The sequence below is a fragment of the Catharus ustulatus genome, chromosome 10, assembly GCF_009819885.2.
Source record: "Catharus ustulatus isolate bCatUst1 chromosome 10, bCatUst1.pri.v2, whole genome shotgun sequence".
NCBI lineage: Eukaryota > Metazoa > Chordata > Aves > Passeriformes > Turdidae > Catharus > Catharus ustulatus.
In genome coordinates, this window is record NC_046230.1 from 14,134,010 (window position 1) to 14,151,902 (window position 17,893).

General features: G+C 36.6%; 1 protein-coding gene across 6 annotated transcripts in view; it reads left to right on the top strand.

Annotated features, from left to right (window-relative positions):
* The window catches only part of ATP13A3 (ATPase 13A3), a 56,016-nt gene that overhangs the window by 13,871 nt on the left and 24,252 nt on the right, over nt 1-17,893 (top strand). For 5 of the 6 annotated variants that reach the window (XM_033068784.1, XM_033068781.1, XM_033068779.1 and 2 more), the window contains 10 exons: nt 5,959-6,052; nt 7,766-7,939; nt 8,464-8,634; nt 8,961-9,031; nt 12,502-12,582; nt 13,275-13,344; nt 14,139-14,273; nt 15,060-15,132; nt 15,895-16,026; nt 17,051-17,230. In XM_033068784.1, the coding sequence (XP_032924675.1) occupies nt 6,002-6,052; nt 7,766-7,939; nt 8,464-8,634; nt 8,961-9,031; nt 12,502-12,582; nt 13,275-13,344; nt 14,139-14,273; nt 15,060-15,132; nt 15,895-16,026; nt 17,051-17,230 (1,138 nt within the window). In that variant the 5' untranslated portion in view covers nt 5,959-6,001. Of the gene's footprint in view, nt 1-1,431; nt 1,453-5,958; nt 6,053-7,765; nt 7,940-8,463; nt 8,635-8,960; nt 9,032-12,501; nt 12,583-13,274; nt 13,345-14,138; nt 14,274-15,059; nt 15,133-15,894; nt 16,027-17,050; nt 17,231-17,893 lie in introns of those variants that run through there. The other variant, XM_033068778.1, reaches the window with a different exon arrangement.

Below are 17,893 nucleotides of genomic sequence, written 5' to 3' on the forward strand. Positions count from 1 at the left end.
ATTTTAGGCCCATAACATGAATCCCAAAAACTTTTACTATAATGTTTGGAAAAAATGGACTGTTAAATCACTGATCTCAGTGTGTGGGAATCTCATGGTACTGTAAAAAGAATCAGCCCTAGGGATAAACATTGCCTTTGCTTTGTAAGGTCTGTTCCCTTGTAGGGTTGTTTTTTTCTTGGTGTAAATTTTTGAAAGTATGACTCAAAAGTGCAGAAATTTTGAATTTGAGTGACTAAATAATGTTTGGCTTTCAAGTTGCAAAAAAACCCCCATTTTTTCCTGTGTTTTGGCAGCTAGTTGGGATACAGTTGAAGATGATGACTTTCAAGGTGTTTTTTTATTCAAAAATATGAATGGTTTTTCATGATGTTGAGCTATTTAGAAACAAAATTTTTAACAACACAGATGTATGGTGGCTCTTAGTGGAGGATGTACTTGTTGTAAATATGTTCTGAAAGAGGAGATTTTGTCCTTTAGTAGTCTGGACCAGGAGAGTCACTTACCAGGACAATAGCTCAGATGTCAGGCATAGGAATAGTGTTGATTGTTTTCTAGGCAGGTCAGTCAGGTTTTTTCTGTTCTTAATTTTCTTCCTGTATTAGTTTACTTTGTTTGATTTATTTATTGAGAGTGATTACATAGGGTGATGAGGAAGATTTACTTGTGTTAATCTTGGCACAGAAGTGAATTTGAAGCTTGGCCTCTCTCGTGTGTCTCTTGCTTTTTCTGTCTGCCTTGGTTTGCCTTATGTGTTCTTACCGAAGCAGAGCTGGTTGAGCCTTGGCTTGTACAGAAGTGTACCTTGTTTCTGTATGTTCAGGTAGTGACAAAGTTCACTTTATTAGCTTTATAGCACTCAGTCTCTAAAGGTGGTCTGGTCTGGTGTGTGTGATTGCTTCATTATGCTCTGTGATAAACTGCAAAATGCTGAGAGTGAGAAATGTGTGCATTTCTGACCTGCTGCCTTTAGCTCCTCAAAATGAATGTTGTCTTCACTCACAACCGCTGTAAATACAAGGAAGGGTTTGGTCAGAAGCATAGATGCTTTTAGCTGGGCAGATAGTATCAGGGCTTGTGCATAGCCCTGCAAGTGTCTGCAGGCTCCTGGGGAGGCATTTGTTGTTTGAATAGAAGGAGCTGGACCGGGCGGCTGATGCCTGGAAGCGCAGCCTCCGCGCCAGCCCGGCCACAGTCTTGCAATTGTTCAGCCACACTGGAGGGAAGAGGGAAAAAAAAAAAAAGACATTCCAAGCAGTGCCAAATTTTCTTTGATATGTTAATCTTTTGATAACAGTTTGAAAAGCCCTTGGAGACTTTTTTTAGATTTTAGACAAAATAGTTCATTTGTCAGGACTTCCCTTGTAGATAGGGTCTCCGTTATTAAGAACTGCCTCACTAACTCATGGTAACAAAAGCAAGTGCAGAGGACAGCTGCTGGACTGCTTGTTGGTAAGAGAAACTATTAGTTATCACCGGGCTTTTTACAAAAATCTGAAAAGAATAAAGTAGGGAGTGTTTAAGATACAAATGTGTAAGTTTACTCATGTATTTTAAGCAGACAGATGATAAAAGCATAAGCAAAAGTAAATAACTTGATTATTTTTTATGTGTATCAATACATGGATTTTATTAAAGACTTCAGCTCTAAAAATTACATTTTAATCTGAGAAATCTGGGGTTTAAATTACCCAGTGGTTATAGGAGATATCAAAACTTTCTTCTTTTGGAGCTGTAATTTGTCCAGACTTCAAAAATTTTCTCTTGAAGCTATGAAAGTTCTACTTATATTGAAAAACTGGAGGCATAAACAGATGGAAACAAAGTGTGTATTATTTAGTTTTTAAGGATTGTGGAATTGGGACAAATGTTGAGGGCAACAGAGGGAAGACTGTCTTTGCTTTCCACTCCAAAAATTAAACTCTTAGGGTAAAATTTGCACTGAAGTAGTTTACTAATTGTGTCAGCTGTTAGAAAACTGACTTCAGGTAAGCGAGTAGTCCTTCAGAAGTGTGGCTTGCAGAACTATTCAGGTGTGCTGATAGAAACTAGCTCTGGTGCTTTTAGAACATTAATAAATATGCTGTGACTTCACTTGGACCTTTTGTACTGTTGCTACAAATGTTTGTTACTTACAAATATTTCGGTACAATTGCTTGGTATCCTGGTTGTTTAGTCAGGATAGATGAATAAATATGGAGTGATGTAGTAATTGAGAAAAAGTGCAACGTTTTCTTAATTGTGAGGGTTGCATACAGTTTTAAGCTCTGTATGCTGCTGCAATTTCTTCAGTGAGCCAATTAATTTTAGCTCCAAAATAGTACCAACTTAAGTCTGAAGCTGCAGGTGCTGTCCTGCTCACAGCTGCACACTCTTCAGGACAGTAACAAATTGGAAATGCTGTTCCACTTTATTTTGATATACTGTGTTTGCAAAGTTGCAAATTGACTGTTTAAGCTTGTGACTCAAATGTGTGCCCTTAAAAGTACTTACAATTCAGATGCTGTTCAGCTGATCTCTAGACCATTTGTTAAATTTATATCTGCATTGTTAGAAAATGTTGCAAGTGATTTCATTCTCTTAATCTCAGTGGCAAACAGCATTTTCTTTTACAAACCTTTTTGGTATTTCCCACTACTCTGACTCTATAATATTCCTAGCTATACAATAGCAACTCAATAAGTAAAAATTATGAGTGGAGTGATAGTAACTTTCACCATTTCCCATTGGTTATAACTCTTCTTTCTTTATAAGGTTTCTATTTTCAATTTGTTAAAAGGAGGAGAGGATTTCTCTGGCTATTCACTCCAGGGCTGGAGAGGGGCTGAGTGGCAGCCTGCAATGTGGATCAGAGGCACATTATATTTGGCTGTTCCCATGTTCATATTGCTTATTGCAGGTGGATTTCCACCTCACTTCAATTTGAGTACTAGTAAAATGTCATACTCTTATTGTCTGAAAAGTCCATAAGATTATATGGATTATATTTAAGTCTTTAATTAAAGGTTTAAAGTAGTGAAATGTTTAATTTCCCATCATATTATAGAAGGAAGGAAGTAAAACTCAAATGCAGATTGCTAGTCTCTTCTGAATTGGTAAGGTTTTTTCAGTCTGACCCAGCAGCCTGAAGTCCCCCAAGGAGGCAGCCCTGGGGAGTCCATGTGGCGGTGTTCCACCCCAGCTTTCAGCAGGGCAAACCGAAGAACTTAGCCATTTGAACCCTTGATGACATGCTTGGGCTGATGGTGTGCCAGAAGGGATATGATAGGAGGAAGAGTGCAGTACTCTGTTGTGTAATAAGAATCATTTTCATGACCTATGAACAAAGAAAATATCTCTATAATGCTTTTTAAATTTAGAGATTTGAATTGGAGTTCAATATGGAAAATTACCAGCAGTGTGTGCCATGTTGAGAATGTCTTAGTTGAAGGTTGTTCAGTAAGTGAGTCTGTATAAAATAATGCAGATGGAGCTAATGATGTGAGTCAGAAATAGCCTCCTGATTCTCCTCATGTATTCCCTGTCTGATTCTACCCAGCTGTTGAGAGTTTATGGAATCACAGGAATTATTGCTAGTGCTGAGATTTCCTTTCATACTTCTTCAGACCTACGACTTGATGTTCCTTCCCAGCAGTGGAACAACCCTAAATGAAGGCAATTGCACTTCTGTCAATACTGCCATGGTGTCCCCTAAGATGCCTGTGCTGACATATTGGCCATATGGAAATCTCAGTTGAGATCCATTGATCTGGAAGCTATTTGCATTTATTTTTCTGCCTGGTGCTTTCCTGTATCAAGTTCCTGCTTGATATGTCCATCAAGGTTGGAGAGTTGCCTGCAGGCACCCTTTTTGATGTTGCTGTACATTATAGTGGGGAAGTGTGTGTTTGTTTAAGAGCAGACTAGTTCAAGTGTGATTGACCTAATAATTCTTTCCTGGAGCTGTGAACTCTATTAGAAGTATAATTCTGTAAATACACAGAACTTTTTCTGGCTGCATGACTTCTTGATTGAAAATGTGATTTGTATGGTGTACATAAAGTTGTTTGATGTGATTAACTCAAATACTGTCCTCAGGAGCTTAGCAGTCCTGTGTAGATTTAGGACAGATTTTTAACTGGGTTTATGTATTATCTATATCTTTCCCAGGACAGAAAGCTCCTTAGTTAAGAAAAGTGGCAATTTAAACAAAAGTGTGGTTTAGATCTTTAATGACTTGTGTGGCTTAATTTCCAAATAAATCTGCAGTAAAATTATAGTATAGCAAGAGAAAATGTTCAGTTTAACAAGGCAAGCGAAGTGTGAGCTGATGTTCCAATGAAAGGAGGCAGTTATTGCCAAGTTAGCTTTCTTCCATTCAGAGCAAAATGCCAAATGTATCAAGCACTCAATCTATGAAGTACTGAGCTTCTCACCTGAGACTCAGCTCTGTGCTGTGATGCAATTTTCTCCTTTGAGTGTGTGTTTCTTCTACTAGGACCTTATTCTGCAGTGGGAATAGATTTCTGGGGACATCCAGTTTTGGGTAGCAAAAGAAACCTTTCTGTTGGGTTCCTGCTTCATTTATTGGGTTAACTGGGAAGGAGATGGTAGGTTGCAGAAAACACGTGTGGATGTGATGCTGTTGATAAGCTGCAGGAGATGGGAGGAGGGACCAGAAGCTGGCATTGCTGGTGAATGTAAGTGCATGGATCCAGGGGCTGGCTTTGAGAGGAGCTGCCTTGGAGTCTGGTGATTCGGTTTGTGAAAATGCTGGGGAGCTAATGACAGAAGCTGGGAGTGATTATGCTGCCTAATACTAATAACAGCCTGAAAAAGGACAATTTGAGTAGCTGCTTCTGCTGTGATTTAATACTTGAGGACTGGTTATAAGCTGTGGTAGTAAGTGCTGTCTTCTGAGAGATTTATGTATGTGCAATAAATAAAATTGAAGGCTGTATCATGTCAGTGCAGAGAATTATAGTTAATCTCTGCCTTGGCAGGTGAGCACTGGCTATTTAGTTATTTTTAATTGTGGTGGTTGTTTTCCTGTGCATTAGTTAGAAACTGTATACAATTAACATGTACGGGGTGCCCAAATGAAGGTTAGATGTAGTTTTAGTTTCAACAATTTGGCTTTTTGACATGGTTCTTATGATTTTACTAGCTTATGTGATGAGGAAAATTCTGATAAGCCTCACAGTATGTTTCAGCCTTTGTGTCTTCCCCTTTTGGAGTATGGATCTGTGTGCACTGCATTCATCCCATAGACAGTGCTATTTTTTTTCCATGCCTTTTCTTATTCATGAAAATTGTGATCATAATCTGTCCTCAAAGCACCTCTCAAGATTAGCAACTGTGAGAGATTTTGATGCAAATTGAATAGTGGAGGAATTGGAAAGAAGGGGAAAGATTGACCAAAAAGGCATGTCTTGATTTAGAAATAGTAAACTGAGGACTAAATGCTTTTAAGAATGTATTTATTCTTCTGATCAGATGAGAAGTGTAGATCCCAGGGGTACTGTGCCTTTCCTGTTTAAGGATAGCCTGACTACTGAAAGCATCTCATTGGAGCTTTTACATATATAGTGATACAAATGTGTAATATTGACCTACTTTTAAGCTTTTTTTTTTTAACAGGATTAATTTACATTTCCATCATGAAGCTTGTAGAATGTACCAAAACCTTATTGCTGCATGTAGAATGTAGCTAAGTTAAATTGGTACAAGCTTCTTCCCTCTCTTTTAAAACCTGGTGTTTCTGCAGTATTTGACTTGTATTCATCTGATGTTCCATTATAAAGCTTTGTAGACCTCCTTGGATAGTTACTTCTAGGAACTAGTAACAGTGCAAATTGAATAAGTATTATTTTCAGTTGTGTTTTATGTATGCACTTATTGAAAGTAACTTGAAATGGCCTAAAACTTAGGTGTAAAATCAGTAATGCTGCTTCAATTTTAATTCTTGTCTTGTTGAAGGTCTTCCATATCTCAAGTCGAGAAGTTCCATATCATACTAAAAATGGAGAAAGAAGAAAAGAAATATGTCAATAAAGCAGAGGAAGATGAGATGGTAATGAATTCTGTTAATCAATTTTTACACAATGACAGAAACATGCTTTCAGGTTTTCTGTTTGAAGGGGACATATTAGATAAGGAAGTGGATTGTCTCAGTTTAAATTAATTTAGCAATTTTATAAGATTATCCTTGTCAATATTTTTTGGTATTAAGAAATAAGTCTTGGGATAGGAAAGGTTTTTGTTTAGGTTAGTAGTCCAAGAGATAACACATTTTGGTGCTTAACATTTCTACTTTCACACGAAAATGGAAACAAAGTGGGTTGCATTTTATTTTGTTGTTCTTTGGTTAGTTGGTGTTTCTTCCCTCCATGTCTTGAAGATTTTTTGTTGTATTTTAAAGCAGGTTAATGCTTCATAATGTGATTCAAAGCAGTAAGCTTTGACAGGAAAGTACTAGCGCTAGTATTTAAATTTCTAGCCCACTTGGGCTTCATAGGGATTTTTCTAATACATTTGGTTTATATAGGGATTTTTGTTTCAAAAAAGGATAAGTGTCTGTGGATTCAACTTCTTGTTCTGTCCTTGTGCACACTGCTAGGAAAAGTAGTTCTTCACTAGTCAGCTCTAATACAGAAAGTAAGCAAATGCATATTAGAATAGGAGATGTTTTTGGCCTGATCACTAAAATTATTTTTTTTAGGAAATAATTTTATTTTGTCCTAAAAAGAAGTATTAACTTCTCACTGTCTTTCACTCTCCTATTTTTATTGCTAAAATAAATAGTATTTTTTGGGTAAGAGAGAATGGGCTTTATTTCTGCTTTTTGTCATCAACAAAGGTGGCAAAACAAACTTTTGAAATGCCTTTTCTTAGGAAAGGAGTTTAAACATTTTTTAACTCTGTTTAATGAAAAGCTAAAAAAAAATGTAAGAAGTTCATGTCAATATGAACAATGGGTGGGACTCAATGGGAAACTTCATTGCCCTTTTACAGCAGGAAATATAATCTAATGATGTAATGTGAAACTCAGGAATGTAACACAGTGTCCAGTAAATCACTAAATTATTTTCTGTTCCTGGCTGTCATCAAGTTAGGTTGGTGCTTGCACACTGAACACTTGGGGTTTTTTTCATGGGAGAAAGATTTTTCTAACTGGTGCAAGTTACAGAACTTTTGAGTGTGGCTTTGAGTTTGTAAAGTAGCATTTCTTGTTAAATCGCAGGCAAAATAAGCAAAATTCTCTACTAAAAATGGTGTTTGATGTATTTAGGGGCTTTTTTAGAATGCATAAAATTCAACCTCCAGTAGTAATTCAAAATTGTGAATGCTAGCTAATCAAATGCTATGTCATAAAATCAGCATTTTACAAAAACATGCAGTTTTGCTCTTAAATGTTCAGCTGACTTGTGCTGTGTCATAGTCAAAAATGTTCACTGAGAGTTAAGGCAGGTTGTGTTGCAACCTTGGTCCTTAGGGAGCAGTGCAGAGAAGAGACAGTCTTGCAATGAAATGTTTTACACTGTGTGGATGATCTACCTGTCAGGCTTTTACTGATGTTTATATTTCTGGCTAAGCAAAACAGGGTTCCTTTTAGCTTCCACTCCATCATGTATTAAGTGTTTCATATCTTTCCTTCCCCTAAAAAAGAAAAAGGAAATGGCTTTGAAATTTTGTTTTAAATACTGCACGTTATGAAAAATTAATGTTGGCATCCCGAGCCAGAGTAATTAAGAGAGTCATCATTACTTGTTTCTGCTTCATGCAGGAGATCTATGGCTACGATCTGTGTCGCTGGAAGTTGGTGCTAGTTACTGTAGGAGTGATCTGTTCTGGTGGCTTTCTCCTCCTCCTCCTCTACTGGATGCCCCAGTGGCGTGTGAAAGCAACGTGCAAAAGGACTACGCTTAAAGAGTGCGAGGTGGTTCTGCTGAGAACAACTGTGAGTGTACAGGGGGATGTGCTTCTCCTCGTTTGCAGTTCCTTCTGCTTGCTGGAATACACCAGTCCTTGCCTTGCAGAGCAGGCATGACTGTGTTTTACAGCAGTGCACAGCGGTGCTCCTGTGTAGCTTTGCTGCCTCTGTGGGACGGCTGACAGCTGTTTGCAGTGGGCATAGTGAATAGTTTATGTTTCAGTTTTAAGAATCAAACACATGAATGCTGTCATCAACAGTTACAGAACAAATACCTTGTTCATATAAGCTGAAACATGGTATCCCCTCCCCTTCTTCAGCAAAGATACACTTGTTGAAGTAAGGTGTAACTGCTGACCCAAGTGCAAAAATACGCTTTTAGAATTGTGGAAATAAATTTATTCTTAAGGTAGCTGATAATAACTTGGAGATATGTTCTGTAATTCTGTATGGGCTCTGCTAATCTATGAGCTGTGATTTTACTACAGCTGTTGTAGTAAAATGCTATTTAAATGCTCTTTCAGCTAACTAATTTTCCCTCTCTTTTAAAGGATGAATTCAAGATATGGTTTTGTGCAAAGGTTCGCATTATGCCTTCCTTGGGAGCCGATCCTTTTCAGAATCCCAACCCTATTGTACACAAGGTTTCAAATGGCCATGCTGTTCATTTCTCTGAATCTGCTGCAGAAGAGAATAAAAACGATTTGAAAAAATATTTGCCTGTAAGTAAACTTGCAATACTATGCTGGCAATACTATAATTCTCAAGTATTTCAAGAACTGTTGAGAATAAACACACACAGTACAGAATATGTGAGCTGCTGCTTTTGTTTGAAAGGCTCACCCATTCTTTGGGTGGAAAAGAAATCTCTTCAATAACCTGTTACCGGAAATTGTGGGAGGCTTGAAAGATTATGTTGAAAGAAAAGTATTTATTTTTCAGTGAAGCTTTCCTAAATTCACTTTCTGTCACCTCTCAGAATAAGGTCAGTCAGAGGAGAGGTGTTAAGTGGTACCAGCTTAACATCCATGTGTTGTTGCCCTTACAGATTCGTTATTTCACGCATCACAGTGTGAAGTATTTTTGGAATGATTCAGTTCAAAGTTTTGATGTTGTACGGTAAGAATACTTTTTTTCTTATGTGTTGTACTTTAAACTGCATTAAAAAAAATACCATGCCTAAGAACTTGCTGAAAATTTGTGTTATTTTCTGACCAGCTGTTTTAGCTCATCGAGTCTTTGTTTGAACCATAGTGACGGCAGGGAGATTTTAACCTGGTGCGAATTTGGAAGGAAGGTGTTTGTTTAATCTGCCTTTATCAAGTGTGATTTGTGTAAAGTGACAGACTGCATGCCTCTGCAGGCCTTTTTGCCTGTTCTTGGGGTGCTACTTGAGAATCACAGTACCTGTTCATAGACAGTAGTACCTCTACAAACACTGAAAAACTTTGCACATGATGGAATAACTTCCTTTGTTTGTGTTGCTGAGCTAGACCCAAAAGGAGTATCTAGGAAGAAGGGGAATTCACCAAATACCTTTTTTGCTCATCTTTGTGTAGGTTTTAGTGCAGTTGAGCTGGATCTATTGCACTGATAAAAAATGTCTTTTAGTGGGCAGCACTAGCTTGTGATGCACTGTATTTTGTTTTATCCAGCAGCACTGTTGCATGATGTTAGAGTTGAAGAAGAAAGTTTTCCTTTCTGTGATAAGGCTGTCTCATAGTGCCATAAGTTAAATGAGCACAGGCTTCTCCATTTTTGAAAACTACCCATTAAAATAAATTTAGGTCAGAAATATGATCTCTTTTAAACTTAAATCAGCATTCATTGCATTGAATTATCATGTGGAGATGTTCTTTTCCCCAGAAGAAGTGTGTGCAAATAATATGGAAAGTTATAAGCAATGAAAACAATTTTAAGAAATGATTATAACACAAGCAATTACAAAACTGAGCAGTCCTCATCTGGGAGGGTTGCAATGTCTCAGTTCAGGAGTAAGTAATTAAAAGCTTTGTATGCATTTTTTTTGTTAAGCCTCCCATGAAATGCCAGTTGTGCAGGTAGTGGCACTCATCATTTTGCATTGCAGGCTCCTGTTTTCCTGCGTATAGTGCTCCTAATTTAAACTGTTCAAAGGGAATAGTTCCCACAGATGAGATTAAGAAACTATGATTGTATGTTAAGAACAGGTATTGGAAAAAAATCATATGACTCCATGTGTTCAGGAAAAAATGTTGTTCCTTAGCATTAAAGCAGTGACTTGAAACTTGGCATTTGTGGCTATTTAACTGTGCCTTTTGATGTTCTTGTGATAACTCAACCAATTTATAAGCCTTGGAAAAATCTCAGATATGCCTGTGAAGTTATGTGAGCATTTATTCAATCACATTCTTGCTGATAAGCCAGACCTTCATTTGTTTGATGTATTAGCTATGGCTGAGCCTGGCTACTTGTTTAGTCAGGTACAGTAGCTGAGCTGGACATGATTATTTAGCTGTTGAATAATCAAGAGGAGAAAGAAGTGGATCTGAGACATACTGGATACTGTTAGAGCATAAGACACTTTTCCAGAAGGTCAGATAAAAATGCCAATTTGTTATAACTTTTCTCTAAAGTGTATGGTCATGTAGTGAAATACTAGATACCATGTGCAAAGTAATATCTGAGCTTGTGAATGATAAATATTCTGAAAAGACATATTGAATTTGTCCTTCTCTGAGATACATTTTCTTATTCTGCTCTTCAGTTTAGATGTATAAACCAGAAATTCATATTACCTAATAACATGGTAGAGAATCAAGTTAATATTTATAAAGAGACAGTCTGTGAGTGGTCTTTATAGGAAAACCCTTAAAGCTGGCAGCACACTTGTAGCTGTGATCTCAATACAGCACTGCATCATGAAGAGCATTCACTTAGGACTGCTGGTTACACGAGTACTCAGAGACAGATCAGTTGGATCACATTATGAAAGGCTTTGCACAACACACAAGGGGGACAAATTAAGATTTCTTGGGCAACTAATTCAGTTATGAGAGCTTGAGTTTCATATCATTGTTCTTTTTATATTACCATAATATTAAGATCACTGTTTTAAACACAGGAAATGCAAGTGTAATTGTTCTTGGACTAAGTCAGACTTGGTCACATAGCCAAAGAGGATGCAACTCTGACCTTGGATGTCTGTTTTGTTTTAGCTACTGTCAACTGAATTTCTGAGTGTGTTGATGAGTGCTTTTTATAATAAACTCTGCACAGAGGGATTTTTTTTTTAATGCCCTGGGAATTCAGTCTGTTGCAGTAGTGTAAAAAGCAGAGAACGCCGTGCTAGAAGCTCTGTGTTTGCATGGACATTGCACACATAGGTATGCATATTTGCATAGAAAGCACTTAAATTCAGGGACCCTCCTTAGAGCCACTGTTACATTTCTTTTCATACAGGAAAAGAAAAATTACTCATGATAGAGTGGGAGGAAAGACACAGCTATTAACAGAGTTTTGTGTACTTTTAAATCTAAAATAGTATTTTTAAAATCCTTGAACTTAAAAATGTTTAGAGAAACCTTGTAAACCTAGGGCCAGGTTAACGCATCATTTTCATCTTCTGTTCTTGTACAAGCAGTTGGTGGAAACGTGATCCTAGGCTTTGCAGTAGTGAGGATATTTAAAGCTTTCCCTGTGTTCTAGAGAATTGAAGTTATTGTTACTAAATAAGCACAATAAGGAGTTGGGTTTTTTCTTTTATTCCACTGGGACAACTCTGCATCCTTTTTGATAGATAACTTAATAGATATCCAATATGAAAAGCATTTGTGTGGAATAATGCTGGTGTTGTCATGGCATGTGTGAAAGCCTTTTGGAAGGTGATGATATTTTCCTGTGCATCCAAAATATGTCCACAAGAAAATGCCTGGATATTGGGCAGCATTCATCTGATTTACTGAGTTTGGTAGTTAACACAATCCCATAGCTGTAAACATAATGTTTCAGATGTTTCTGTATATCTGCAGATCTCTAAAGCCATCATTGGCTTTCACAATATGTGAAGTTGTGTGAAAGTCTTCTGGTGATAAGAAAGAACTGAAAATGTAGAATGTATTTTTCCTAGTAATGGATAATATTGTGAAAGTAAGATGATGTAAAATAGCTGTTGTGTAGATTTACTTAATAAATTGATTAAGAATGATTTCTAAAGTACTTCCATTACTACTTAGAGTCAAATGAAGATAATTTGAAGAAACATTAATCCACATTGATTTCATGTAATGTTTTATAAAACTTGCTCACTTTTTCGAGGCCTTTGAATATTAGCTATGCTAGTATTCTACTTAATTTTAAATGTCTCCATTTTGATTGGAATATGTATGACTATCCTACAGAGTAAGATATATCAACAAGAAGATTGCTTTTAATGTGTCATTGGTATCTACAGTTGTGACAAAACCAGCTGAGAACATAGTAGTCCATAGATTTTGTTGTTTTAGAAAACAGTGTATCCCTCTTGGCAATGACCTAGCTCTTTTGAGTCTGAACACTTAATTTTAAATATCAGATTTCTTAAATAACTCTTTGACTTTTCCTTTATTTAGAGGTCTTGATGAATCTACCTTCTGCTCTGCAATTCATAATGAACACAGCACAGGACTGACAAAGGGAATGCATGATTACAGGTAATACTGCAGTAGTATTTGAGAGAAGAATTGTTTATGTTTCATTATCTGTGCTCAGAGTGTTAAAAATCCCAGAAGATAATTAAGTGATCAGTGTCTGATTTTTTTGAAAATGAGACCTTAATACAGGTTAAAATATGGGAGCATCTGCTTGCTTATCAATTAATCTTCTGGCAATTTGTGTCTTTTTTTAAAAATAAAAGCCTTTTTTAAGGGCTTTTTCATGTCACTGTCATTTAACCAACTCTGATCCCATCAGAGCTTGGTTTCTTTCTCCCTCTTTCATGATTTGCCTTTCTTAGTTCTAAGAATAAAACTAAGATGCAGGACCTTGAAAACAGTGTCTTACTGCAGGGTAAGAGTTTACACTTGTTTAAACTTAATATAAAGAGAATCACATCTGGCTTTCAGAATGACATATTTAATAACATTGGACCCATACACAGTTTAGAGAAATCTTGTTATGAAAGAATCTAAAAAATAAGGTACAGTTTAAATTGGAGTATAAAATAATTATCTTTGTATTGGAACATTTCACTAGGTAAATGTTTTCTGAAAAGCACTTTTTGAAACTATGATAAATAAGATGAGACTCACAGATTTAGAGACGTGTTACACTTTATCAGATTATTACTTTGACATCAATAAGACTTCTAATAAAAATCTTAACTTTTTTGTATTTTTTAATGCAGAAAAGCATTCTATGGAGTAAATGAAATTGCTGTGAAAGTGCCTTCCATTTTTAAGCTTCTGGTTAAGGAGGTAAAATCTTTTCTTTAACGAATTAAAAAAGGTACATCATTGAAAGTTGTTTCAAGTGCAATAACTATTGACTGTTGGAAACCTTCTCCTAGTGCCCAACATTGTAAAACAAAATCATGAGCTCTTCAGCTCTCCTTAGAGCTAAAGATGAAAGAGGCCTCAGCTATAAACTCTCCAGAGTTCACAGCCTGGTGCCTTAGTAAGGACATTAGAAAACATGTCAGAATTCTTTGAAAGGGTCAGGATCTTATTTATTTTTTGTAGTTATTTTAAAACATAAAATTACTTGTGTTCTCCATGAGGAAGCCAGGGATTATGTATTACAGCAAATGCAGCAAATCAAATGTGGTGTTGGATTTGCTCCATTTTCCTTGTATCAGGTGGGTTTGAATAACTGGTTTGTTATTTGTGCTGTAATAATGCACAGTAGAACTTTTGAACAAAGAAACTTTCCAACCTGATCTAACAGAGTAAGATCTTAAGGCATCAGGACATTTATTAAGAACAAATGGAAAACAACATTCCAGTTGGTTTAAGAATTATCACTTAAGGAGCATCACATATTCCCATTATCTTGTTCTGAGGTGTAGGGCAAAATGCATGCAGTCTTCAAAGTCTGTATTTGTATTATTTGAGTGATAGCTGTGCTTTTGAGGGGCTGAGCAGGTAGTGAAAAAAAAGCATCATTTTGGCAACCCAAACAAAAATTATACTGAAACTGAAATTTCAGCTTTGTTCTGATGAAAAACCCATTTGACCTTTTGGTGTAACTTGAATTTCTATCACTCTTCTAGGTTCTCAACCCTTTTTACATTTTCCAGTTGTTCAGTGTGATATTGTGGATCACTGATGAGTATCACTACTATGCATTAGCAATTGTGATTATGTCTGTAATATCCATTGTTAGCTCACTCTACACCATTAGAAAGGTAAGTTCCAAGAATATGGATGCATCTTTTTGGCTTTCTACTGATTGCTTTATTTTTTGTGAAATTACCTACAAATCTTTAAGAATATTTCAGTTATACATGTAGAATATTGTTATGCATTTTCCCTCTTTGAGCTGAAAGAATTTGGATATATAGTTTTCTTTGAGACCTTTGCAGACTTTCCACACTGATGAATCAATAGGTTAGCCTCACATAGCAGAAACACTGCCTTGTTTAAATAAAACCTGGATACAAGTTTAAGTACCAATTTTTATTGGCAGGAGTGATTCTATCTTTCATTGTTTCCTTGTTTGAAAAAGCCCTACAGAACTGAGCACCAGTGAAACATAAGGATTGTTAAACTGGTGATTCAGTTTTTTCTGTAGACTTAGCTGATGGAAATCACAGTGGTAATTATCCTTAAATTGCATTTTCTCAATTCAGACCAGAGACAAAAAAACCCACCAAACGACTTCTGCTTTAATTAAAGTTCATACCACTACTGCAGCTTTTACTTTTGTATGTTAACGACCAAATGATTTTATAATATTTTTTATGACAGTGTATGTTTGCTTTCAGAATGCTGTTAAAAATATGACCCTGTACAGGTCGATGCACTCAAACTTTACTTGCCCACAGATTTTCTAAACTATGTTGAAGAGAATGTTTTGAGAAGTGTTTTGTTGTTAAAGAATGCTAGTAGAGAATCTCATCACTTCTACTGTAGAATATGCATTTAGAAGACAAGCTGTACTTTTGAATAATGAGCTTTTCTCCCCTTTGCAGCAATATGTTATGTTACATGACATGGTAGCAGCTCACAGCATTGTAAGGGTTTCTGTCTGCAGAGGAAACCAAGGTAAATTTCACAGGTGGCCTGGAAGGTTGAATTTAAATTGCTCATGTAGTGTGAGTGTAAAGTGGGTCTGCATCTGTTCTTTCTTTGATCAGCTTGAAATGCTTGCATTCCTTAGCAAAATTGCATGGGAAAAGAAGTTCAAAGTGGAATTTAGATAGTGTAATGTGTTCAGGGTTAACGTTTTGGATGATATTTTCAGTGGGTATCACATTTTTTGATTAGGTGCTTGTCCTATTGCTGTTGCTCATTCTCTAGCATTCCACTTATATAATTTGTCATTCTAGTTTCTTTCCTGACTTAAAGATGCACATGTGTTGGGTCTTTATTGCAATTTTTTACCCAACAAGGACTGCAAGATGATATCTGAACTTCCCCTCATTTGGATACTACAGCAGTTAAAGATGTGGTGTCCTAAAGGTTGTGATGCATGATTTTAAGGCATACATTTGTGTTGGACTTGTCTTTATGCTGAAGTTACACTAGCTAATCGTTAATATCTTTTGTATAAGCTTGATTCCTTTTATTTGTCATGATGCACTCTATCCATGTGCTCTGGAGTTTGATCTGTGGTGGAATTGGGGTTTATCAATAGCTTTTTCCCTCTATTTTTAAAATCTCTTCATGCCATTCATAAAATGAAGTCATACTTTATTTTATTAGTAGTGGTACTTGTCACCACCTGGATCTTCATGTGAGGATCTTTATCAGGTTTTATAGATGGTGACTAAATTCAAGTAAACCTGTTTGTGTTCTAATATTCAGAAATAGAAGAAATCCTTTCCACCGACCTCGTGCCTGGAGATACCATGTTGATTCCATCCAATGGGACAATTATGCCCTGTGATGCAGTACTGCTCAGTGGTACTTGCATTGTAAATGAAAGTATGCTAACAGGTAAAATAAATTTGATACACAGTGCTGTGTGGCTAAATTAATACCTGTGTGTATGCTTACTTGTAGTATGTTTTAGCAGAAGTGGATATGTTTATTTTGTTTGAAATGTGTATGTTCTTAAAATTGGACGTATTCTGAAGTACTTATGTACTTATGTCCTGCTTATCTGCAACAGCTACCTGATACTACTTGGAAACTCCATAAATGAGTGATGGTTTCTTATTAATAAGACTTCCTCTTGATAGTTTGTCTTCCTGCCTCTTGGCTTGGTGTTCTCAGTGCAGATGGAGTTCTGAAGCCTGATTCTTCAGAAAATTTTTGCCCAAACTTTTTAGTGTCCTCCAAAAATGAAGGTAGTGAGTAGAATGTTCTACTGTATTTAAAATCACAAATTATTATCTCAAGTTGTGCCTGCATATGCTGAAACCAGGGATCTGATGTATTTAAAGGATAGCTCCAGTGACTAGGATGGACTTTTTGTTATTCCTAGTGTAATCTGTCCAAATTGACAGCCTTTAGAAAATTGTAGTTCTGAGACTGTGTGTTCTATCATGTTTGGTTTTTCTGAATATACTTGATCCTCTTGCTGCTACTAGCAACTGATAAAAATTGATTGTAGCCCTAGCCTGAGTGCACTCGGTCACCAAAGGAGCTGAGAATAATTTTCTTCAGCTTCTAGGTTTTCTTAGTAAAGATGGGGATGATGCTTTTCAGCAAGAGAAGGAAGCTTGTCCTACTTTTTTTTAAATGAACTCTGTTTTATGTCTATGTGATTTGAACTAGAGGACACAGAAGCTCTATAAGGAATAGAGTTAAATAGCATTTGGGTAAGGAATCTGCTGAGCTGAGGCTAATAGGTGAGAGGCTAATGAGAGACTACCTAACAGTATGCTGAAAGGAAGATTACTTCTGTTGAGTCTACCTGTGTGCTGGTGAAGTGAGATTATATTATTCTCTTTGTAGTTGTGAATGAAAAAAAATCTGTTCTTCTCTGATCTTGCTTAGAGACTTTTTTTCCTTTAAGGTGAAAGTGTTCCTGTCACAAAGATTAATCTGCCAAATCCTTCAGAATATCCAAAAGCGGTGGGAGATGAGATCTACAGTCCCGAAGTGCACAAGCGGCACACGCTGTTCTGTGGAACCAATGTCATTCAGACCCGGTTCTACACTGGAGAGTTGGTCAAAGCTCTGGTAGTGAGAACAGGTATTGGTTGTTGAGTTTATCCCTTGTTAATGCACTACTCCTTTTTGTAGCTGTGTGTCAACTGACCGATACTGCTAAGCTTAGCTAAGGGAATATACCCCAAATAGCTTGATAACAGTCTTAAAGCAGTAATAAAACTTGGTGATGGTCTGAAGATTAACAGTTGGCAAGCAAGAAAGTGAATCAGTCTTCAGCATCAACTTAAAACATACTTGAATATGTTTTCATGTCCTTTAGAAGTTTTTTGCTAATGTGTTGGTTGAACTGTATGTGCCTCTTGAAAAAGTTTGGGTGGACAGTGGAGAACAGCTGATTTTTGCAGTCGTTCACAATGCCAAATGTTTTTCTTTACCTACAGTTATTTCAAAGTCCGTAACATTTACTTAAAAATGAGTTTGATCTATCTACAGAAATGCTAATTCTTACGTTAGAGATCTGGGGTTAAATGATACAGGCAGTCTATGAAAACCAATTTCACAAGCTAGTACAATTGAGGGATTGTGCTTTACAAAGATGACTGCCCTGACATCAGAAGTTGTGTGTAAAATGTTCTTTGCCCAAGGCAGGTCTGAGTTAGCTCCTGTTGTAAATAGGATGAATTCAGCTCTGTGGGCTTCATTCAGGTTTTTGGTATGGACAAATGTGGTTTTCCTGCTGTGGCTA